The sequence below is a fragment of the Carassius auratus genome, chromosome 38, assembly GCF_003368295.1.
Source record: "Carassius auratus strain Wakin chromosome 38, ASM336829v1, whole genome shotgun sequence".
Taxonomy (NCBI): Eukaryota; Metazoa; Chordata; class Actinopteri; order Cypriniformes; family Cyprinidae; genus Carassius; species Carassius auratus.
Window position 1 is genome coordinate 24,283,902 of NC_039280.1, and position 26,762 is coordinate 24,310,663.

At 35.6% G+C, this 26,762-nt stretch overlaps 1 protein-coding gene across 3 annotated transcripts in view; it reads left to right on the forward strand.

The window, feature by feature from the left end:
- The window catches only part of xpo5 (exportin 5), a 138,337-nt gene that overhangs the window by 67,422 nt on the left and 44,153 nt on the right, over positions 1-26,762 (forward strand). For 2 of the 3 annotated variants that reach the window (XM_026224890.1, XM_026224889.1), the window contains exons 16-26: positions 29-184; positions 790-831; positions 908-997; positions 1,141-1,340; positions 1,484-1,583; positions 1,687-1,868; positions 2,034-2,134; positions 2,456-2,552; positions 2,659-2,795; positions 3,965-4,062; positions 15,734-15,780. In XM_026224890.1, the coding sequence (XP_026080675.1) occupies positions 29-184; positions 790-831; positions 908-997; positions 1,141-1,340; positions 1,484-1,583; positions 1,687-1,868; positions 2,034-2,134; positions 2,456-2,552; positions 2,659-2,795; positions 3,965-4,062; positions 15,734-15,780 (1,250 nt within the window). Of the gene's footprint in view, positions 1-28; positions 185-789; positions 832-907; positions 998-1,140; positions 1,341-1,483; positions 1,584-1,686; positions 1,869-2,033; positions 2,135-2,455; positions 2,553-2,658; positions 2,796-3,964; positions 4,063-15,733; positions 15,781-15,942; positions 16,017-26,762 lie in introns of all 3 variants that reach the window. The other variant, XM_026224891.1, reaches the window with a different exon arrangement.

The following is a 26,762-nucleotide window of genomic DNA, read 5'->3' on the forward strand; positions in this document are numbered from 1 at the left end:
GTTTTTTTTGCTCCTCCCATTGCTGTAGAAAATTCCCATAGATGAGGGTATGGAGCTGCTGCAGATGGTTGTACACTATGAGACGAGAGATCCTCTCATTCTGTCCTGTGTTCTTACCATTATATCCACTCTCTTTCCCTTCGTTATACACCAACCACACTTTCTGCCTCAAGTACTTTTTAAGGTGAGAAATATCTATCATATGAAGATGTGAATAAATGTGTAGTCACATTTACTGTTGCTCAGTGAAATTTTACAGGCAAAATGTTGTCACTCCAATCGGAGTCCACTCAATTGGGAGTTTTGTATGTGAGAACAATTTATTATTTTAATTTTATTTATTTTTATTATTTTCAATACCTGCTGACCAATTGAAAGCAGCTTGATTATAAAGTGAAGTGCTTAATACATCACTAAACTATTGACAATGGGTTTTGCTAATGTGTCTACACCTAAGTGCATCTAAAACAATGTCTAACCACTGATTTAGGGTGTCAAATAAATTTTACACTGATAATTTTTTTTACTGTTGCAGCTATAAATTGCTTCTCTAATGTTCTAGATCTTCTAGTATTAGTATTATGCTCTTATGTGTTCAAATCTGGATTCTCTCCCCTTCCCCCCATAATTTTCTGTTTTTCTTCTGCTATTGTATTTATAAAAAGAACCCTGAAACTTGATGCATTTGCATTTTTTTTAATTATTAGCTGCCTGTATGTTATTACTTAGTGCATAATAGATGTGCTGAAATCCTATCATCATCAAATATCTTTTTTCACTTACATTTAGATATTTCCTTCCATCACATTTGAATTGGTTGAAGAATGCAAGGTAAGGTGCCCATACTTATAAATGCATGTGATTCTCTAATCAAACAGTCTTGTTGATGTTCTGTGCATGTGTTCAGGCACATCGATCACGAGCTGTTAAGAATCTCAGAAGACATGCCTGTTCTTCCATCATTAGAATATGTCGAGATTATTCAGATTTTATGCTGGTATGTTGAAGCATACATCTATAATACAGTTCTTTACAATGCATAGCATGATGTTTCATTTTAATTATGTTCCTAAAGAAACCAGTTATATTATCATTCTCTTCTAGGATGCTAATGATAATAGTTTTTTTCTTGCATTGTAGCCGTGTTTTGACATGATGTATGAGCACGTGAAAAGGTTGTTCTCCAATGAGCTGCTGCTGACACAAATGGAGAAGTGTGCTCTTATGGAAGCCCTGATATTAATCAGCAATCAGTTTAAAGACTATAACAAGCAAAAAGCCTTTCTGAAAGAAATCATGGCACCTGTTACTGCACAGTGGCTGTCAGAGGAGATGAAGAGGTATGCATGGATATTGTTGCCCAGACAGATATTTTTTAACAGATATTTAACATGACAATGATATGAAGTCACTGATGTTTAGTTTGTGCATGCATCTGAGGCTGTCTGATGCATTAAACTTCTTTTTATTGTATGTTGTGTAGTGTGTTATTGGACCCTGTTAACTTCTTGGCATATGTTGGTGCTGATCAGGTGATCAGTGATGCTGACACAGAGGATCAGATGGGTATCAACAGGTCAAGGGTAGCGGTCACCACTTCTCAAATGAATGCATGCAGTCTGTGTTTGCATAGCTGTTGGATTTTGTTATAAATTTAATCAGTTTTGCTTTTGTCTTTAATGGCAGGTTAGTTTTTGTGTGAACACCATACTTGGGGTTGTAAAGCGTGCTCGTTGGCCTGCTAATCCTGTGGAGGCAAAAGCAGGAGGCTTTGTGGTAAGCACAACCTCTGATGGGGCTCCTATCTACAGAAACCCTTGTGCGGAGCACCTGCAGGCCTTGCTGCCTAACCTTTTTGCTCTCATCAGGTAAATTAGGTCATATCCTAAAAAAACTGACATTTGATATGGAATAGTATACGTAGAGAAAAATCATGGATCGTGTACAGGTATATGCTGTGCTGTTCTATGTACTTTTTCCTCCACTATTGTGACAATGTTTGGAATAGTTTGATATTTTTTTTATCCTTTCAGGACCCAAAATAGCTTGTTCTTGCCAGAGAACACCAACCGGCTTAGCAAGACCTTTACAAGGGTCTATGATATTATGGATATGGAGAAGAATTTTGCTTTAGGTTGGTTTCTCATTTGTCCTTTCTGTTTATGAACACCATCAAGTGTCATGTATTTTTATAGTGCTTTAAACAATATAGATTGTCGAAGCAGCTTCACAAAATTAAATGGGAAAATAAGGGTGATATTGCAGATTTCATCAATTATGGAACCGATTCAATTTCACCTTTTAAGCAGCTATGTGAAAGGCAGGAGTGTCATTATCTAGCTCAATTAAGTTCATAATTTTTCATCTGATAGTGTCAGTGCAGTTAAATCAACATTGCCTTTAAAACCCCAGACTCTTGGTATCTTAAAGAAATAACTCTTGATGTTTCCTACAGGAATTCCTCAACCACTTCTAGATGCCTGTGACTCTTCAGCATACAGAAACATTGCTGAACGCATGCAAGGCTTCTTCTCCTCACTCTATGATAACTGGTTGGAGCAATCAAGTTTAATAATTGATTTTTATTTTCTTTTTTTGATTAATAGAAAAATTCCTGATACTAATTACTCTTTTCTTTTGTATATATATTTTTTTAAGTTTCCACGTGCTAGGGAATGCAGGTCCCTGCATGCAGCAAGACTTTTATGCAATAGAAGGCTTGGCAGAGCAGATTGTTGGTTCTGCATTTACCCATCTAGACAGTGTTCCAGACCACAGGCTCCGCCCCTTAGTTCATATCCTTTATATAATGTTTTTTTTTTTTTCTTTTAACTATTAGTTAAACATATTTAGAAGTCAATACCGTTTGTTATAATATGGGTTCCTGATCCTAATATCTTTATTATTACTTCAAAATGAGCTAATGATTAGTGATGGCATGAACATAATTGGATGGCACAGGATTAGTTTGAAAATATTTACAGTGATACTTTCAATCAAATGTGGAGAATACTTATTGCAGCTACCACACATAACTTAATTTCAGTATTTTTTGTGTGATTCTCACGTAACTCTCCTTTAAATTCATCCTACTGGCTTATAAGCCTTCATCCAAAAATGAAATTTGTCATTATTTACTCACCCTTACATTTTTCCAAACCTAATGCAGATATACAAATACTATGGAAGCCTATGGCTACCAGCCACTGTACAAATGGTATGTTGTGGCACTACCCTGATGTAGGTCTATATCCAACTGTATAAACACAAGAACTGTTTAATGTTTGCATGTATATTAATGCATATATACTGTTGAGCCAAAACATCATGACCACCTATCTAGTAAGGTGTTATGTAGAATATACACCCAATTTGTTGTTTGTCCTACTCTGGACCACTGCTGGTAGGTTCTCACAGAAGTACCCTAAAAGTCTCGGACATTAGGGATGGGCGATACAACTTACATTGTTTTCAATACAATAGGATACTTTTAAAGTCCAGTATCATCAATATCAATGTCGATACCAATACCATACATATAAACAATAACTTTTACAATAACTGAACTTTTTTTTTTAGCAATATACAATAAAATAGTATATAAGTGCATCATTCATTCATCCACATTATTGTAGGAGCTATTTGATTTAGTTTACTCTTAAAAGTAACTATAAAACATTTACTTAAATTAAGTTGTTATTCAGGCATGAATCCATCTTTATTCATTAGTGATTAGTTCATTCGTTTACTAATTATTAGCTTATGTTAAAGTAAGTTTTAATTTGGGTAATTAGTACATGATTATTTGGGTAACCCTTATTATAAAGCTTTATAGTCACCTTGATTAATGATTATGGAAGTGACATCACTGTCATTAGATTTGGATTCTTGTGGTTGTTGACTCTAACTCATGAATGATGTGCTGTAATGTGCAGTTTTTGTTGTTTTCCTTAATGTCTTTCACGTCTGTTCATGAAGCAGCTGGTGATGTCCTGTCCTCGTGATTATTATGACAGCCTCCTCAATCCTTTGCTGGGCCCACTGTTTACCTATTTGCTGCAGGTAACCTTAACATCACATACAACATCTGGAAGTACGTGTTTAACAAACCAGAACATGTTTTTTCTTTATGCTTCATTTTTAAAATGCCTCCCTCAAATGCTCAGTCATACATTTATTACTACAGTGTAATTTGTGTTTTTAAATTGTGTTATCTGAATCAGATTTACCAATTTGATTCATAGAAACAAAGAAAAAAATGCTATCTTAAGAAATCTAGAAAAAAATGCATACAATGTCATTGCAGACAGGCTGGATGATGATAAGATCAGATCTCTGTGTGGAGCACTGGCTGTTGTCAGACTTTTTGTGCAAACATAAATTGCACTGGATTATTACAGTTAATGGCAAAATGTATGTTTGAAAATGAAACATTGAAGTAAAAGATGCACACCAAACAGACAGAGGTCAGTGAAATAAGAGTGCAATAAATCAGACCAAAAAAATGATAGTTGGACAGTAAACAGACGGGGCACAACTTTAAATTTAATCTTAACCAACTTAAAATACTATTCAGTCATTCTTTCATATATATATATATTAGGGCCGGGACTCGATTAAAAAAAATTAATCTAATTAATTAGAGGCTTTGTAATTAATTAATCGAAATTAATCGCATTTTAATCGCATATAAATATTTGACCTGAAAACAGTGAGAAGTAATTTTTTTTCACATGGATTTATAGTATACCATTGAATAATGACTGAATACATAAGCTTAAGCAACAAAATATTGTTTATTTTTGTTCAACCAAGTATAGCAGACCAGTGCAATTTTTGCCATGAAGTGTAGCAATAGCATATTTAGAAACAATTTAGAAATAGTACATTTCAGAAATTCAGGAAGCTTATAGGTGCTGGAACCTTCTGTAAAGAGTTTTTTTTAAGTAAAACACAATACTGTCAATTACATTCAGAACATTGGAAACACTGACTATTAGAAAACATCTCTCTGTTGCTTCAGAGGCTATAACATACTCAAGTCCAACTCTCAATAACCTTGGCCAAAACAATAAAGAGTTCAACATAAACTGATGCACCAACAAAATAATATATAGTTCAACATAAAGTGTAAAGTCCACGCTAGCTGCTATATGTTTTGCGTTGAGGTGATACTTGAGGCTCGATGTGCTGCAGGCTGCAGTGATATGCGGAGCGAACACCAGTTGGTGCTTCCGTATAATCGGTCCGCCGAAACAAATCCAGTGAGAAACGTTCCGCGGTGCAAAAATAAGTTATTAAAAATGCAGGATTTTTTTTTTCTGTAATTAATTAACCTTAGTTAACGCGTTATTTTTTGTGTAATTAATTAATCTCAATTAACGCGTTAAAGTCCTGGCCCTAATATATATATATATATATATATATATATATATATATATATATATATATATATATATATATATATATATATATATATATACACACATATATATATATATATACACATATATATATATATATATATATATATATATATATATATATACACATATATATATATATATACACATATATATATATATATATATATATATATATATATATATATATATATATATATATATATATATACATATATATATATATATCAGAATCAGAATGAGCTTTATTGCCAGGTATGTACACATACGAGGAATTTGTTTTCGTGACAGAAGCTCCGCAGTACAACAGAATGACAGCGACAGAACATAAAACACATAATAAAAGAATAAAAAATACAAATAAGTAGAGAGTGAATAACAATATACAAATGACAATTGTAGGCAAGTATATTACAAAATGAAGTTATGTATGTACATATATATTGTGTGCAAAATTTAAGTGTATACTAAGTATGTGTGTTAGATAAATAAAGTGTGTGTGTATATAAATATAAAGTGTAGTGTGTCCGCCGTTATTATAAGCTGTTCATAAGATGGATTGCCTGAGGGAAGAAACTGGTCCTGTGTCTGGTCGTTCTAGTGCTCAGTGCTCTGTAGCGTCGACCAGATGGCAACAGTTCAAAGAGGGAGTGTGCTGGATGTGAGGGGTCCAGAGTGATTTTGACAGCCCTTTTTCTCACTCTGGATAAGTACAGTTCTTGAATAGATGGGAGGGTTGAACCGATGATTCGCTCAGCAGTCCGGACTACCCTCTGTAGTCTTCTGAGGTCAGATTTAGAAGCTGAGCTGAACCAGACAGTTACTGAAGTGCAGAGGATGGATTCAATGATGGTGGAGTAGAACTGTTTCAGCAGCTCCTGTGGCAGGTTAAACTTCCTCAGCTGGCGGAGAAAGTACAACCTCTGCTGGGCCTTTTTCACAATGGAGTCAATGTGAATGTCCCACTTCAGGTCCTGAGAGATAGAGGTGCCCAGGAACCTGAATGACTCCACTGCAGTCACAGTGCTGTTCATGATGGTGAGTGGGGGGAGTGCAGGGGGGTCTCTCCTGAAGTCCACGATCATCTCCACTGTTTTGAGGGTGTTAAGCTCCAGGTTGTTGAGACTGCACCAGACAGCCAGCTCTTTTACCTCCTGTCTGTAAGCAGACTCGTCACCGTCCTGAATGAGGCCGATGAGTGTGGTGTCATCTGCAAACTTCAGGAGCTTGACAGAGGGGTCCTTAGACGTGCAATCATTAGTGTACAGGGAGAAGAGCAGTGGGGAGAGAACGCACCCCTGGGGAGCTCCGGTGCTGATTGTACGGGTGCTGGATGTGTATTTTCCCAGCCTCACTAGCTGCTGCCTGTCTGTCAGGAAGCTGTTGATCCACTGACAGACTGAGGTGGGCACGGAGAGCTGATTTAGTTTGGGCAGGAGGAGGTTTGGGATGATCGTGTTGAAGGCCGAGCTGAAGTCCACAAACAGGATCCTCACATAAGTCCCCGGTCTGTCTAGGTGTTGCAGAACATAATGCAGTCCAATGTTTACTGCATCGTCCACAGACCTGTTTGCTCTGTAGGCAAACTGAAGAGGATCCAGCAAGGGCCCAGTGATGTCCTTCAGGTGGCCCAGCACCAGTTTTTCAAATGACTTCATGACTACAGACGTTAGAGCCACAGGCCTGTAGTCATTTAGTCCTGTAATTTTGGGTTTCTTAGGGATGGGGATGATGGTGGAACGTTTGAGGCATGAAGGGACTTCGCACAGCTCCAGCGATCTGTTGAAGATCTGTGTGAAGATGGGGGCCAGCTGGTCAGCACAGGATTTCAGACAGGCTGGTGTAACACAATCTGGGCCTGGTGCTTTTTTCCTTTTCTGCTTCCGGAAGACCTGGCGCACCGCATCCTCGCTGATCTGAATTGCAGGTGTGGGGGAGAGGGGGGATGCAGGAGGTGAGAATGGTGAGAGTGCTTGATTGGAGAGGTGTTCAGGATGGGTTGCAGGAGCTGTTAATGGTGTGAACGGTAGTTTGGAGAGGCATTCAGGGCTGGTTGCAGGAGTTGTGAAGGGTGTGAATGGTTGTTGGGGGAGGCGTTCAGGGCAGGTGATGGGTGTTCTTTCAAACCTGCAGTAAAACTCGTTCAGATCGTCTGCCAGTCGTTGATTCTCTACGGTGCTGGGGGGTGGTGTCTTGTAATTGGTGATCTTCTTTAGACTTTTCCACACTGATGCGGAGTCGTTGGAAGTGAACTGAGTCCTTATTTTTTCAGAATAATTCCTCTTTGCCACTTTGATCTCCTTTTCCAATGTGTATTTAGCCTGTTTATATATATGTATATATATATATATATATATATACATATATATATATACACACACACAGACACACACACACACCATGTATCACTGCAATGTCTAGAGGTAATATATAACAATTTGAAAATTAATTTAATCATGTTTAATTTATTTGAAAAATAATTTTGTAGTGTCAGGTACATCATGCACTTATTATTTTTGAAGAGTCATGGTTGAAGGAGGGGAGGGGCTCTTATGCTTGTCATGTGACACACAGCAGCCACAATACCACTGTATAATTGATTTAGGCTTATGTCCCTACTGAAAAACAAAACAATAAAACTGTCAGAAATTTTAATGGTTTCAACTACAAATACCATTACAAACATTATAAACCAACTTTTAACCATTAAAACCATAAAAAAGGTTTTCTGTAGTGCGTTTTGGGATATTTCCCATTAGGATTTATTGGCTTTGGAGTCGATTCACGTGTATACGCATTATGATTCAGTTAGCCAGCGCGCGCACGTAGACAGCAGTGTGTTTTAGCATTGTCTCATCTGAATGCCTCTGACTGGTCCTTGCATTCATAAGATCAACAGAATCATGTGTGATTGGTTATAATGTGCAGTGCTTTAAAAATGACCCTCTGGTTGAGTGTCCTGCGAGTGAATGCAGATTTTAATTAATCAGCTTTTCTTTTTTTATATATAGTTTACATGACAAACTGTGCTTTTCATCCAAAATTGTTTGGTGTGATATGTTTACACATTTAAGCATGCCAGAGGGGGTCAAAGCTTGTCAGAACAGCCCCTGATTGGGAGTAGGATTCATTTATGATATTAAGTGTCTACAACTAAGCTATTCCATAGTTTTAGTGCTAAATAGTAAAAGGATTTTTTAAATTCTAGGTATTATCAAATAGCCAGAGAATTGAGAACGCAGGAGGACTATAATGCAATAAACGCTTGTTCAAATACTGAGGTGCTAAAACACTCAGGGCTTTATAAGTAATAAGCAAGATTTTAAAAATCTATACGATGTATAACAGGGACCCAGTGCAGTGTTGATAAAACTGGGCTAATATGGTCATACTTCCTGGCTCTAGTAAGAAATCTAGGTGCTGCATTTTGGACCAGCTGGAGTTTGTTTATTAAAACATTTATTAAATGTTGCACGTTTATTAAAACACACGATACTTCTCTTTTCAATATGAATAAGGCTTTATTAGATAAATCTAAGACATATAAACAAATCTAACACATAAACACACGCACTCACACATTCACACAAGTTGCAGGAAGATCGAAAGTTAGTGAAAGATGAGTTTAAGAGAATGGAAATGTGTAATCCCAAGTTTACAGCAATACGTGAAATTGCATAGACATGAACAACCATCAATCACTTAATTAAAACTCGCATTGAGTTCCTCAATGAGGTTAAATTATATTTGATACTCCAGTATAGATCAGTCTGGAGGTACATTGCCTGTGTAAAGTTGTCGTTGAAAGGGGTTTTCACGATTTTGCTGATTGGCTGGAAGTTCAGTAGTCATTGAAGTGACATCTTGGGAAGCCTGTGGCTGGGCGTTGGCTCAAGACGTGGAGTTGTGTTGCTGGTTGAAGTTGAACAGGCACTCGAGGTCAGACTCCGGAGACATGGCGTTACATAACTTAACTCAGAAAACGAAACTCTCAAACGGAAAAGAAATGAAGTAAAGTTTGACGAGACTAGGTGGTGTTTCTTCTCAATGTGGCTAAGTAGCAGCAGGCTTGCAGGCCGAAGCACGCTGGAACCGTGCTCAAAGAACAGTGATGACTAAAAGCATGGTTAGAAGCAAAAGCTAGGAAGCAAAGCTACGAGCTAAAAGCATACTTAAAGCAGGCATGACTAATTGCACAAGCAAGCTAAAAACTAAAAACAAAATGTTGTGGTGTCCTGAGTATTTAAACTGGCCTGTTGGCCACACCTCAAATGTTGTCTTGACCAATCAGATATAGTCTTTTGCTCGGGGTATCATAAATCATATGTTGTCTTATCAAGCATGTGGTCCGAATTTACCCTCTCTTGCAGGGTATAATTTTGGACATGATTCCTATAACAAGAATATGATACATTTGACAAATAACTGATGGTCAGGACTGTTTCAAGCTAACAGGTTCAAACACATACATACTAGACATGAATATGTATCCTCAAGCTATCAAATAGTTATTAAAAGACATACACAATAAGTGATTATATCATGATAGTCAAATGTGTGGGTTACATATAAATGAATATGGAGTAAAGCAATGAACTGATATTCATTTATAAGTCTCTTTGAGTTAATTTTGGTCCATATATATGTAGAAAAGACAGTTTCTGTGTAGGGCTGTGCGATTAATCGAAATCGAAATAAAATCGCGATTTGAGTGTGCGCGATTTCTAAATCACCTTATAGCACCGATTTTCTGCAGCCCTGACCTCCTGCAGTATGTAATCTGAACCAATCAGGATGCAGCGCACCTGAGTGGAGCGCGAAAGCAGAGCACTGAGAGCAGACTGGGCATGTGCCTAACTCCAGGTTCACACACACTGTGATGCGTATCATTTTTTTTTTTCGAGCCCATGTTAACGGAACAGAACGTACACACTGCACACAGTAAAAAGACGAAAACAGAAAAAGTTATAAATAGAAAGGTGCGAAAAGATTTAATATCTTGCACAAGAGCACAGAGAGAGTTGTGAGTGCACAGGACACAGGTTGAGCGAGAGGAGACACGTTGTAAGGCAGCATATATCTGATCCTTTTACAGTCTATGATCTGAGCAAGCGCATCTGGTTTTGTTAACGGAGCAAATGAAATCTGCGTGCGAGTCAGTGATGCGCGGGTTGATCCCAAATGAGCAGGTGCCCGTGGTTATGAGTCATTCAAAAATATTTTTTATGATATTCGGGTCGCGGTCGCATTTTTGAAATACATAGGCCTATGTAACGGAAACAGGTCAATTTAGCTCAAAGGGAATCATTTAAGATTTTAAAGGGAATTTGAACAGAATCACTGTTTCACGGCTGGTCACTTAGACGCCCTGCGATTCAGTGAACGAGCCGTTTAACATCAAATCTGCGCTGGATACTAATATCCAAACTATAGTGAAACACTATCAATTAGCACAGTAACAAGATCGGCAGTTTAAGACATTAACTTGTAAGCACAAAACACAAGATACTTCTCTTTTCAATATGAATAAGGCTTTATTAGATAAATCTAAGACATATAAGCTAATCTAACACATAAACGCACGCACCCACACATTCACACAAGTTGCAGGAAGATCGAAAGTTAGGGAAAGATGAGTTTAAGAGAATGGAAATATGGAATCCCAAGTTTACAGCAATAGTTTAAATTGCATAGACATGAACAACCATCAATCACGCAATTAGCCCTCCCATTGAGTTCCTCAATGTGACTAAAATTATATTAGATACACCAGCACAACAAATATCTGGGGATACATTGCCTTCGTTTCCTGTGAAAGGGACTCCCATTGTAAGGGGTATTGTATGGTAACGTTACAAAACTTAACTCAGAACACGAAACTCTCAAACGGAAAAGAAAATAAATAAAGTTTGACGAGACTAGGTTGTGTTCCTTCTCATCGTGGCTAAATAGCAGCAGGCGTGCAGGCTGAAGCACGCAGGAACCGCGCTCAAAGAACAGTGGTGACAAACAGCATGGCTAGAAGCTACACGCTAGCAGAAGCATAGCTAGAGACTAGAAGCAGACTAAAAGCAAGATTTCATGGTGTCCTAGGTATTTAAAGTGGCCTGTTGGCCACACCTCAAATGTTGTCTTGACCAATCAGATATTGTCTTGGCTCGGGGGTATCATAAATCATTTGTTTATCTTACCAAGCATGTGGTCCGAATTTTCCTGCCTTGCAGGGTCTAATTTTGGACATGATTCCTATAACACGAATACGATACATGGGACAAATAAATTATTGTCAGGGCTAATTCAAGCAAGAAGATTCGATCACACACATACCAAACACAATTATAAATCGTTAAGCTATGCCATAGTTATAAAAAAAAAACATACACAATAAGTGATTATAACATGATAGTCAAATGTGTGGGTTACACATAAATGAATATGGAGTGATGCGATGGACTGATTATTTTATGAGTCTTTTTGAGTTCATTCTGGTCCATATATATGCACAAAAGCAGTTTCTTTGCCATTCTCATGACAAAGACTTTTCTGTGAAGACAGAGGTTTAAAGCCCTTCCCCCCCTTAGGAATTTCAGTCTGGTTCTGCTAGGTGGGGGGGGGGGGGGGTCAATGGAAGTGTTTAACTCATGGGTTTCCATGTGATGTCCAGCGTTGCATTTCAATTACGAACAACAAATTTGACACCAAATTTCTCTTCTTCGAATTGAAATTGTAAATAATTGTTCTAGTGGTTCTTAATGTTGAAAGCTGTTGTGTGAACAAGTTGGTTGGTCATCTTGCTTGGTTCTTGTGGCACTAGAACTGATTTATGACTTCCTGAGGAATTCGGCTCTCGTGTTTCAAACATCGCTTTGATAGACTCTTTAATTTGTCTGGTTCGACTCATTTCTGTTACACCTACACTTTATTGGCTGAATAACTGGCATGAAGATGTCGCACGAGCTCAGTCTGCAAGTAGAGATGGAGGCGGCAAAGAAGACTGCATGGGGAGCAACAGCGCTGTTTTTGGTAAAACATGATTTTGAAGACTTCATTAAGTTTTGTTTTATATAAATTGTATCTTAATTTAGATCAATGTTTTATCAATCAGTTGCCCGTATTTAATAAATAAGAAGCAAATATATAGCCAAGCAGAGAATGTAATAAGGCGCTGGCACGATCACTTGCATTGCATGTGAATTCTCAGCATGTGCCTCCCAGTTTTGAGAAATATAGGCTATATATTACAGAAAGCTTGAAATGTCTAATTTTAAACGAAAATATTCAAACCAAAATTAATGGGCTACTCTCTGATGATGTAATTCATATGAAATGTGCATTTCTCTCTGGCATTCATGGCGAGTCTCCATCGTCAACTTCATCTCTGCAGCAACACAGAAAACACCAGTTTATTACTACTCAATTAAATGACTCCTTGCATATTTTCGAACCAACAGGCCGTTCTGGGTTGAGCGAGACCCCACGGAATGAGTGAGCGGATCGGGATATTCAGAAATGCGCTCTCCGCTCACGAGCTCATGTCTGCTGACTTTGCAGAAACATACAAGTAGACATAGCCAGACTAGACTATTTTAGTACAAATTATGAGCTTACTGACGATTTTTTAAAATGCTTGACAAAATTATAATATATTAAGTTTTTTTTTTTTTTTTGCCTAGTTAGTTTTGCCTACATTTCTATGGCCCATTGACGCTACGATGAGCATTTACTGCTTTTTAAAAATGCGGGTCGGGTACAATATTTAATTGTTATTTTTTTGCGGTCCGAGTTGCGGGCGGGTTAGTTGAAAACGTCGGTCGGTGCAGGTTATTAATACATTGACCCGCGCATCACTGGTGCGAGTGGATAGATTCGCGCTTGCACATTATTTTAATGTGCTTTTGCGTTACATTAATGCACTCTCGTTGCTGCTTCTGAACTGCTTACACATAACTTACTGTATACGCACTGCAGATGCGTACAGTGACCCTTGGGCAATAAATATATTGGGCAAAACACATAACACCTGAGGCACCGCTACAGTAAGCTAGAGATAAAGCTCTCATTGGTTTTCTTTTGGAAATATGTGTGAAATTTATACTGAATGCATTTATGACTGTAAAGCATGTCTGTGTGTGTCAAAATCGTGATTAAAATCGAAATCGCAAAATTTATCTAAAAACCGTTTTTTTGTCCATATCGCACAGCCCTTTTTCTGTGTCATTCTCTTGACAAAGATTTCTGTGGAGACCAGAGGTTAAAAGGCACCCCCTTAGGAATTTCATACATTCATCTTTATTACGGTTGAATTTACCTACCTCTGTGAGTCTGCGTCTCTCAAAAGTGGCAGCAATGTCTCTACTAATAGTGAAACTTTATTAATTTTCTTAACAAACAGCTCCGTTGTTACCTTACTTGTCATGTATTTTAAGTTGTTAAATGATGTTACTGACAAATTCGTCAGAGCATATGTTAAACGTGTCTGCAAACTGTATGTGAGTCTTGGAGAGGGAGAGAGATCAGGAGAGATGGAGTATGTGATTTCTGTATATAATGCAATTTTATGGTAAAAACAGGAAAATCGTTCTAATCGTACTGTTTACTATTTTTTTTTAGAAGGAAGTGGGAATCTACGAATATTGAAACGCATAATGAAAATAAACAGTAAAATGAAAGTAAGCGGCAGCCCCTTATGGATGACTGCCTAACACAAAGTAAATTCAGGCTCATTATTGTTAAACTCCACCTGCCTCGCTTTGCTCCCACAGCTCTCAGCCCTGCCCCACTTGTTATAACTATATCTATTTGTTTATATTAATAATTATATACATTTTACACACACACCAGAACTTGCAAAAATGCACATTAGGGCTGTGTATTGCCAAGAATCTGGCGATACGTTACGTATCACGATACAGCAATACGATATATTGTGATACACTACGATACTGTAAGCAAGGCGATATATTGGGATATTTCTTATTTTAGGAATAGTATATATTGTAAGGAAAGCTGTCATTAAGAACACCACCATAAGTAAACCATAGCATAAATAAATAAATAAATAAAAACTGTTAACCAGAACACAGTGGGATCTGCATTTGCAATCATCAGTCCCTGTAACAATATCAAGCCCTTGTGCATTATGAAGAATATAATAGTTGGTTTGATACCTTTATCTCAAACGGTGTTAGTTTAATTAAAGTGGGTACAGTATATAAACAGTTGAAAAATATGGATATATATAATTCATATAAAAACAAAGACACATAATTTGAAAAACTATGCCTTGAGCATCATACTGAATGATATTCTGTATATTTTACAGTTGGTTTGATACCTTTAGATCCAATGGTGCTGTCAATTAATGGATTTATATTATTGCATATATTAAAAGTTGTCAAATTATTATAAAACACATAAAACAGTAATAAAAAAAATGAACTTTGTGCTACCATAGGGATGTTTTTCTGAACATTTTAATATTGGTCTTATATTATAATGTCACAGTTAAATTGTTTAATTTATATATATATATATATACATATGCCCCTAAAAAGAGAGAAACTGCAGCCTCAGTTCCGCCGCTTGCAGCGACCATAGACTGATTAAAAACAGGCCGCGACACGTGAAGAGGCCCACACGGGACCAGCTCGAAACGAAACAATTGGCATTAGTCTTGTAAGATTTTTTTATATATATATATATATATATATATATATATATATATATATATATATGTATGTGTATATATATATATATGTATGTGTATATATATATATGTATGTGTATATATATATATATATATATATATATATATATGTATATATATATCGATATTAAGTTTTTGAGAATCGATACAGTATCGCCAAACAAAATATTGTGATACTCATGTGTATCGATATTTTTTTACAACCCTAATGTACATCTGATATGGGTTTCAGAAGTGGATGTGATAAAATGGCTCAATAGCGCCACCTGTAAACATTCAATGGAGTGCTCCTCAAGCTACATTTTACATGTACAAAAATCAGTAAACTCATGTAACACACCATTACATACAAAAAAATCTGTGCGTACAAAACCCAACAGAAATTCCTCTGTGATTTTTGTGCAATTTGTGCCATTCCCAGGCCTCATACTTTCTAACATGATTTAACGTCAAATCGGTTATCGTTACATCCCTAGTGAATTTTTGGGAGTTAATCTGGTTGTAGAATGCAGTTGTCATTCCTGTAAATTACTAAAAAACAATATTGACTGCAGAGAAGGATTTTCCTAATGTTATCTCCTATTTTTTACTTCGTTGAAAACAGAGACTGAACTTTCGGTGGCAGATTGTCAACCAACGGACCAGTCTGTGGTAAGACCTTTGAGTTATTGATACTACCATAAATATTTGCATGCATATTGTTTTGTTTATAGTTCTGAAAATGTATACACTGTTTTCAAGTTGACAAACTTTTTTTTACATTTATTGTGTATACATTTACATAAACCCCTCCCCTGGGAACATGCAACAAAGTGGGCAAGGCTATGTTGCACTGCTTTATAGAAGAAGAAGGCCCCTTTCAAACTGCGATTCCGGATAAAACACGGGTAATATGTCCCGGCAATTGTCCCGGGTCACTAGATTTTGCACTTTCACACTGCCAGTAATTACCTGGAATATGTGCATGCATTCACACACAACCCGTAAAGGTTCCGTAAAGACATGTGACATCAGGGTGTGACGTGTAATATAAGAGTCAAAAACGCTAGGCACGTTAACTTTCGCTTAAGATGGCAAACGGAACTAAATGATTTCTGCTTTGTTACAGTTTGCACACATTTTTTCTGCCACAAACATTGATTTGCCTTCAAAACACCTGGTAAAAAAGTCCAATGTGCAGTGTGAAAGGGGCTGAAGAGTTGTTGCCTGCCATCAAAACTATGGGTGCTCAAAAATATCTATCCATATATTAATCATGATTCTGTCTTCTAGCGATACTAATGGGTTCACAAGTTTCACAAGTATTGTTTAAAATAAAGCACCGGAGCACATGCCACTGAGGTGAGGGGTGCACTTTAGGGAATCTCAACACACTGGGCCATCTAACCAATCTGTGCCCATTGCATATTTCTGAGGGATGAGCTTCGTAAAACCAGGAAATCATCAGAGCATGATGATCAGAGAAGGGACAGAGTGGTGTAGAATAAAGAATAAATCCATGAATGTGTTTACAGATTAATTTTATAAATAGCACTTGACATCACAGTAAGTGATTACACCTACTGATTGGCAGCATTAGAGTTAACCTTGAATGCTGTAAAAACATCTAAAACATGAAATAGCTGTTGTGTGATTTACTGTATAAATAGGTGAAACGTGAAATCTAAACTATCTTTTTACAGATTAAAGCAATAGAAAAAATATACAGTAGGTGGCCAGCCTATCTGGGGCTTACCGCTGCGCTTTTTACTTTTATTACTAAGCCTATATTATTATATACTGCAATTATATTTATCCACTAGAATTATATATTTTTAATTATTGTTTTCTGATAAATTTGTTAAATTTAAAGGATTTGTTGTAAAATATTTTCTAATAGCCTATTTTTTTCCTCTCACAAACTCTGATTAATTTTTTAGCGTGTTTAAAAAAAACAAACATGCAGCAAACGAAAATAGGTGATTGATCCGTTAAAATGAAACCTATACACGACTCATATATTTTTTTCCTCTGACAAACTTAATTTATTTTTTAGCGTGTTTAAAAAATAAAGAAAACATTCAGCAAATGAAAATAGGCGATTAATCTGTTAAAATGTGTTACTCTTGGTTAACAGTAATTATAATTATTTTACTTCAGAACAGAGCCTGGGACTAATCTAGGTTATCCATGTTTTTTTTTTTTTTTCATTGCATCTGAAAATGACTTTGTCCATTACATTCACTTCACGCGATCTGGCACAGATCAGCCTCCAGCAAAGCTCAGCTGTGGATGATTTAAAAATATTTGATATAAAGCAGTGGTTCTCAACCCGCGGCCCGTCATGAAATCAAATGTGGCCTGCACCACATGCTGAATAAAATTTAAATTAAATTTTAAATTTTACATGCTGAATGAAGAAAGAAAAAAAAAAAAAAAAAAAACTTTATCAGTTTGTAAAATGTTATGGTTTACATCAATTTAAAAAAAAAATGCTACTAATGAAATATAAGCTATATCCTAATTTTTTTATGTGATTTTTTTTTTCTTCATATATTATTTTCAGACATGAGCACTAAAATTGCCTTTAAGGTAAAATTGCGCATCAGAATGGACAAAATAGTTTAAAAAAAAAAAGAAATTCAAAAAATGCCAGCGAATGAACACAATGTACAAACTGTGAATCGTCATTTGAGAGTGTGTGCCGAGGCTCTGAGCAGATGACCGCGCGGACAGGTGCGCGTGGTCAATAGGCTTCAAAAGCAAAATTGCACATGTTCAGGCAGAGTGAAGAAGCTCATTGCTACTCGAACCTGTGCAATCGGTCAATAAAAGAATATAAAGACAGCGATGTGCAATAATTCTGGGCAATTGCAGTGCTGGCCATCAGTCTGCACATTCAGAAGTAGGCAATAAATTGAAGAAGTCTGCGTCCGCGCTGGCCGTGTACACGTCCGGATTGCTCATGTGGAAAGTATAACACAGGCGTTACAATCGCAGCAACTTTGTGTTACTCCTTTCAAGCTGAATCTCACAAAATTGGTCAGCTCCCGACAGCATCAGGTGTTTTATTTATGGGGAGTAGAATTGTTTATTTCAATGAATGTTATAGATTATATATCATAATAGTTAGGCTATAATATTATACATCAGGTTGGTTTGTATTGCTGACGTAATATGTAAATTATATGCGTAGAGGAAAAAAAGGTTGAGAACCACTGATATAAAGGCTGCTGTCCCATTTTATACAGCAATTGTTCATTTTAAAAAATCGAATTATATTGTTAGTTCTAATTATATTGTTAACACAAGTTCATTTAGAATTTTTTTTTTTTTACTTATAAACTCCTGGAGAATTTAAAGTTAGTTTAATAGTATTTAAATTCAAGTTTAAAAAATGGTTTGAATTGCTTAAATTATTTTTATTAATTAATAATATGTTATCATGTTTATTCTTGTAAAAAATACGTGTTTATTCTTTAGGAAAACAAGGGAGAAAATAAGGGACAATCCGAATATTTGTTTTGCTTTACCTATTAATGTAAGCTACAATTATTCAAATAATAATACTAATAATAATAATAAAATAATGTCATTAAAAAATACCATTGGCCTGAGTAATTTTGACCATTATAGAATTGTGACTTTAAAGATTAGTCATCTAGGTGGTAAAAATACTGTGAAATTAATAATACAGCATGTGAATAAATAAAATGCATAATTTTCATAACATTTCATTATTCATGAAATGCATAACATTTCTGGTGTTTGGATTTGTACTTCAATATAATGAGCTCCAAGTTTAAGAATAGTCCTAGACTTCTCTCTCTCTCTTTAACAGCATTAGCTCAATGATATACGTCTTCCTTCCGTTAGAATTTTCTTGCCTTGCTAAATGTTGGGCTCATTATCGATAAGTTCGCCTCAATCTGATTCAGTAAAGTCAAACCACACAGTGAAGCCTCGGAGACCCGTGGAGACCCGTGCGCTGTGAGGCGGGAACAGAGGACTCCGCTTGGTCTTAAAGCCTCCCGCAAACATCCACGATCACAAATAACAATGATTTTCGAAAAAAATAATGATTAATTATTAATTGATGATTTGTTATTATCATTATGGTCTTGTGAAAATAATAATATGGGCTGCGAGAAATGTATGAAGTGTAGTGCAGACATGTTTCAGCACAGTAACACACCGTTCCTCAGAGCCAAAACACAGACCGAATTCTGTTCAGCTGGAGGGGGTTGGGTTTTGGATAGTTATTCATGGCTGGTGGGGGTCGAGATAAAGGTGCTCTTTCATATGGACAGTGTCTTATGAGGCTTTCACTTGCTGAACCGGTTTATATAGGACTGTTGTTTTGGTTATATTCACAGTGCTGGCTCTCTCCGACGAGAGAAATGCAACATTCACACATTACACTATTCCTTTTCGTTTAAAAACATTTCAAGCTTTCTGTAGATATATTTTTAATGTACCTATGTGAGACACATATTATGTTAATTAAAAAATTATACATTCATTATCATGAAAAATTAAAGTGATGAGACGGCGCCTCCCTGTCATTAATGAAAATTAATAATTTTTGCACAAACATTTAAATATGATCTTATCACGAGTAAAATTCATGACAACAGCCAACATATTTAGCTTGATCAGAAGGTTGACTGCAAGAGTCGAGCGGCATGTTAAGAGTCTGTCTGTTTCTTTTACTGATTATTTTCGGGTTAAAGCATGATTTAAACAGATTCACACTCAATCGCTTTCGAAATAATGCGTTCAAACAAATGTAATCTTACAGTGCTACATTCTCAGCATGCTATCTGATTTTGAAATCTTGAAGAAGTTAATCGATCTGTTTAGAGAAAATATACTGTTATTTTCATCACAAACAAAATTTTACAGCAGAAAGCAGCAATTAAAGATGTAATGTTTAAAATGTTATTAGTTTGGCATGTGATATAGGGAAAAAGTTTAAACATAGCTTAAGCCACTTTGAAACTCTCCTGTTATTTTTTTTATTATTATTATTACTTTATATGCTATGTTATGAACATAACATTTGAAACATACTGAAATCCTTTATTCACGGAGTGAAGGCGGAGCGTGTTTCTGGTATCAGTGTGCGCGGAGGGGAAGTTGTTGCTTCTCACAGACTCTGCTGCGAGTGAGAGAGATGTTTCACCTGACGAAATGCAGACAACCGCAGCTGCACAAGCACAGCACATACGCCAAAAATCAACCTGCAGCAATGCGCGTTCATCGAAAATCTAAACCAGCGGCATAACGAGATGGAAATATAAACTAGAATTTTTATATTCAATTCAATTCAATTCAAGTTTATTTGTATAGCGCTTTTTACAAAATAAATCGTTACAAAGCAACTTTACAGAAAATTATGTTTCTACAATATTTAGTAGTAGCTAGTAGTTTGTGCACATTTGACAGGATTTTAGAAAAAATAATAATAATAATACAAGACGTAGTCAGATAGACGATGAACTATCAATATTATTAAGTTATTATATGATTCAGTCACACATTTAGCAATAATTGTTAGTTCTGTTTGTTGATTCAAGGTTAGCATCATCTGGGGTCCTCTGAGGGTCAGCATCATCTCTTCTCAGGTGTTCTGGATCCAGACTGGAGCTTGTTTAAATCCTAGTTACCACGGGATGTAAATCCCATGGCGAAACATAGAAACAAAATACAGACATCATTAGCATAGCTGCTGATCCAACAAAGTAAAATTAGTTTAACCCAAGCTAATGAATAAAAATGCAACTTTGAACAGATGCAACTACACTCACAATTAAAAAGAAACATTATTCGAATGCTTGGCGAAAGAGATGTGTTTTTAATCTAGATTTAAACAGAGAGAGTGTGTCTGAACCCCGAACATTATCAGGAAGGCTATTCCAGAGTTTGGGAGCCAAATGTGAGAAAGCTCTACCTCCTTTAGTGGACTTTGCTATCCTAGGAACGACCAAAAGTCCAGCGTTTTGTGACCTTAGGGTGCATGATGGGTTGTAGCGTGGTAGAAGGCTAGTTAGGTACGCTGGAGCTAAACCATTTAGGGCCTTATAGGTAAGTAATGATAATTTGTAACTGATACGGAACTTAATAGGTAGCCAGTGCAGAGACTGTAAAATTGGGGTAATATGATCATATTTTCTTGACCTGGTAAGGACTCTAGCTGCTGCATTTTGGACGACCTGTAGCTTGTTTATTGAAGAAGCAGGACAACCACCTAGAAGTGCATTACAATAGTCCAGTCTAGAGGTCATGAATGCATGAACTAGCTTTTCTGCATCAGAAACAGATAACATGTTTCGTAGCTTGGCAATGTTTCTAAGATGGAAGAATGCAGTTTTTGTAACATTGGAAATATGGTTTTCAAAAGACAAGCTGCTGTCTAATATAACACCCAGATTTCTGACTGTAGAGGAAGTAACAGTACATCCGTCTAGTTGCAGATTGTAATCTACAAGATTCTGTGTAGTGTTTTTTGGTCCAATAATTAGTATCTCGGTCTTATCCGAATTTAATTGGAGAAAATTGTGTGTCATCCAATCTTTTACATTTTTAACACACTCTGTTAGCTTAGATAATTGGGAAGTTTCATCTGGTCTCGTTGAGATATATAGCTGAGTATCATCAGCATAACAGTGGAAGCTAATTCCGTATTTTCTAATAATATTACCAAGGGGCAACATATATATTGAAAATAGAAGGGGACCTATATCTTTCCAGTATTAAGGTAATAAGGTAATAACAGTACTTTTTTTTTTTTTAATCATCATGTTGCAGTTATAAATTTGACTGCTAAATGAATGATAAAGAACTATATTAAAACTTGTTTTGTAAAATTTCTTCGTCATTTGAATATTGATTTAAAAATCGGTTTATATCATAAATCAGATTTTTTTCTAAAAGATTTTAGGCCATATGATATTACCCTACTTTAAGAGCAAGTAAAGAAGGTTTCCTTTAAAATGACTTTAGTTGTCAATTAGTAAAGCTTTTTTTTTTTTTTTTACATCGTGTGAATATTGTTGATTATAATGAGAGAACTTGAGTTTAATCATGAGGACGTTTTATTAATTCTTTCAAAAGAGTTTCAAAGATTTAATGGTGCCGGTTTAATTTTATTCATTTCTTCTTTTAGGCAAATTAGGCCTAAATAATGGGAATGAAATTATACAGTGCTTCACATTTAAACATGCAACAATTTCTTAATCAGTTTACAGACAAATGTCTTTTTCCCAATAAGTTATGTCAAAATAAAAGACAGGTAACGAATAACAAAAATGCATGGTGTTTTATTAAAGGAAAATATATATTTATATTTAAAATATAAATTAAAATATAGGCATAATATATTAAAATATTGACATTTTGCATATTAATCCATGTAGCCTACCCCCCTAAAATAGGCTACCACTTTTAATGCTCGGATGCAAAGTAAACCACAATTTCTTTTGAATAATATAACGCATAATTAATATAATATAAATAATACTGCACACCTTTTAAATGTGTCCAATCTTAAATATGGTTAAATACCATGTAGCTTAGAAAATATAAGCACAGACTCTCTCTTTGTAAGAAATGCACGTAACTTCATAAATACCAAACTTGCATCTGTGAATATTGAATATTAAATATATTAAATATTTAAACTATAGTGTTTTTCTTTAATTTTCCGTGACTGAAGCAGTCAAATGTAACACATCAGCAAAGCAAAACTGACGTCTATTTGCGAAAATGTGCTTTAATGCGCTTGTTTGATAACTTGTGGTTAAAACGCCACTCAGCGGTCAAAAGCTGCAAATGCACCTTATACCGCCGCCACTGCGGTACCCGTGGCAGTAAAAGAGGCGTTTTCGATGTCTACTTAGTGTATAGAAGCTAGTCAATTCACCTTAATTTATATAGCGCTTTATACACTGCTAAAAAAAACTTAAGGAACACTTTGAAAACACATCTGGGTCAAACTAAGTAATTACACTATTTCAAGCATTTTATCTCCGTTATAAAGTGAAGTGACGTGGCCAAGTATTGTGACCCATACTCAGCATTTGTGCTCTGCTTTAAAACCCATCCACACAGTAGTGAACACACACATCAGAGCCCCGAGAGCAGTTGAAGAATTGATAGGAAAAGACATACCAGATTGTACTTCCATTTTAGGCCCTTTTATTTAGTATTTTAATTAGTGATGCACCTTTCATGGACGATACAGAATCAGAATCCTTTTTTTGTTTGTTTGTTTGTTTATTTTTTAAATTGGTTGATTCTGAGTGGCATTGACTGGGGAAGTTGTGGCCTAGTGGTTAGAGAGTTTGACTCCTCACCCTAGGGTTGTGGGTTCAAATCTCGGGCTGGCAATACCACGACTTAGGTGCCCTTGAGCAAGGTGTTGAACCCCCAACTGCTCCCTGGGTGCTGCAGAAAAAATGGCTGCCCACTGCTCCAGGTGTGTGTTCACAGTGAGAGAGTGTGTGTGTGTGTGTGTGTGTTCACTGTGCACTTTGTATGGGTTAAATGCAGAGCACAAATTCCGAGTATGGGTCACCATACTTGGCTGTATGTCACTTCACCATTTCAAATTGAATCAACGTTGAATTACCTTTTGATTTTGCAAATTGGTTCAACGTTGAAATCACGACGTTGATTCACTATTCACTGATGAAATCACGACACTGTTTCACCATCTTACCTTCATCACGGGTGAATTGTGATCATTCTGGAGACCTTGGATTAATGTTGAATTAGGTTTTGATTTTGAAAAGTTAATCAACATTGATAAAACAACATTGTTTTACTGTCGTACCTTGCACCGTGTATAAATACACAATTGTATGTTAAATTAGATCCTAGTTTGCATTTAGATAAAAACTGTACATGGTAAAGGCTAAAATGACTGGCAGAAGTTGCCTGACAATCAACTTCAATAAACAACCACATGCTCAAAGTTGTAAAATAGCAGTTTTATTTTGGAAACATAGGGTATAAAACAGATGAAAATAATCCCAAACTTTATTTTTGAAGAGTATGATGCATACTCTTCAAAATAAAGTTTGGGATTATTTTCAGAATGAAAAATGAAGTTTTGGCATGTAGTGTTAAAAACATTTAGTAGAACAAACCAAATACAATAATATTTAAAGGTTTTTTTGTAAAATAATTTGGCATATGTTTGCATATAAATGCATATTTTTTTTGTGGCACTTGCAAGAGAAACCCTTGTACCTTTATGACTGAAAACAGCTGATCTTTTATTTTGGTGGAAAACTACAGTGTCTGAACTAAAAGCCTCAAGCATGTAGTGTGGTTGTGCATCGGGTAATCCTTGAAATTGTCCTAGCTCCTGGTCCTTTCTGACGCCATCCCCTCCACTCTCTCCCACTTGTGTGCTTTCTGTACTGTCCAGTATAAACAAAAAAACAAAATAAATCCTCATAAAATATGAACTTTGATATTGTGAAATATATTTAACCTAAAACTGAATGCAAAATAAATCACACAATATTTTCACTTTACAGTTCAGTAAGAGTGGGGTTGGAAACAAAGTGGACAACACTATTCTTTAAACACTTATTTAATGTATTCAGATGGAAGTTTACAATATTAACAAATTATTCACAAGCAGTGTTTTCTAAGCCCACAGTAGTTACTCTGTTTTAATCAGAAACTTAGCAATACAGTGTAGTAAAACAAAATCAAATTCAGAACTTTTTTAAATTAAACTAAGTAGAATCAAAACCTATCACAAAAGGTCAATGAATCTCTAGCAGAAGTTACAGTGCAATGTAGCAGAAGAACAATTCTTAACAATATTTCAAGAATAAAGCTGGATCCTTTATTACTCTACAAGGGGAAAGATCTGGTTTACTGAAAAGTTCTTAAAAAGCAGGATTTCATTGTATACCATTTCTTTAAACCAGTGGTTCTCAAACTTTTTATACCAAGTACCACTTCAGAAAATATTTATTAAATATTAAGTTCCACCATAATGACCAACATTAAATTTCAGCAGCGTAGTAGTCTTAACTATTCAGCTACAGCTCTACAGTTAAAAAATGAGGCTTTTTTTTCTAATAAGAATATTTATTGTTGTCAGCCACTTTACCATTGTAAACACAGTTTGAACATTAACACTACACTGTGCTTACATAAAGGTAAATGAAAAATTTAAAGTTTAAATTAAAATTTGTTATAACAAAAGATACATAACTGTACTGTACTTAAATATACAAAAAAAAACTTAAAGATTAAATAAAAATGTATTAACATTATTATTTAGTGATTCCCCTAGGTAACCACTAGAGGGGCCTGACACTTTGAGAACTTTTTTATTTATTTTTAAAATAATTTTCATAAATTCATTAAAATTGTACCGACATTTGCACTTATATGTTTCAGAAACACTTAAACTATTATAAGAATAAAAACATATGCATGGGATTCATGTGAGAATGTGAGAATGTGAAAATGTGGAAAAATCTCTAAAAGACAGACAGTAACACATAACTAACCAGCGACACATTAGGTGAGCATCTAACTTGAGCATCTGTGATAAAGCAATACAAAAATACATGGGTATTTATTTATCTTCTGCAGGTTACATGTCCTTTAAGCTACCCATTTGTAAACTCTGGTAACGTTATACTTTTTATTATTTTCAAAAGATAATAAGGATAGTGATTTTCTCACCTCATTTTGCCAGTATGTTTGCAGGACCTCGCAGAGCACATCTGACCCTTCTTGTGTTCACAGTTTTTGTTCTACATTGACATGTCACGACTCAAATTCACTCAAAATTCTTTACAGGCAAATATTAAATAATTCGGGACCGACAGAGCAGTCCGTTATAACGAGCAGCAGCTCACAGTCAGCCACCTCACTCACAGAAAGAAGATAATAAAGGTCATTTTTTCAAATGTAGAAAGGCATGAACCGATTCATTGTCCATTTTCCTGAATGACAGCCAGATTACAACCAATCATGATCAAATCAATGAAGTAAAACAACCAATATGACTTGTTTCAATGTGATAAAGCAGTGAAATGTATTTAGTTTTATTGTTGTTAATGATATTTAACATATACCTTTAGATTTTAGAATAGGTATCATGACTAAAATATTTAAAAATGCTATAAAAATAATAATCTTAATTTAATATAAATAATTTTAAAGTTTGTTAACCTTTTCCAATCTTTTAGCATTAAACATATTTAATTAAAAAGATAGATAACAGTTTTAAACAGTTTTAAAAATTATTGCCATCAAAACTTTTGTCAAGACAGTTCTTTTGAGTGAAACATTAATATAACCCCACACCCCCATTTCAGTGTACTTGGCAACATTATGAAAGTAATGTCTACAGCGGACATGCGCAATGCGACCACAACAGCTTTAGGTTGACTATTTTGCCAGTCTCCCTGCTGCACTAATAATAGTAAGGCTTACCTCTGTGTACACACATCTTCACAAGTAAAATTCTAACTGCATTATGTCCTCTTTAAAAAATTGCTCTTGAGTAATTTAATTTATTGCCCCAACCCCCCCCCCCCCTCCCCCAAAAAACACACACTCACACACATTTTTTAGCACATTTTTCTTTTATCACTGTCCCAGTAGATTCTGAA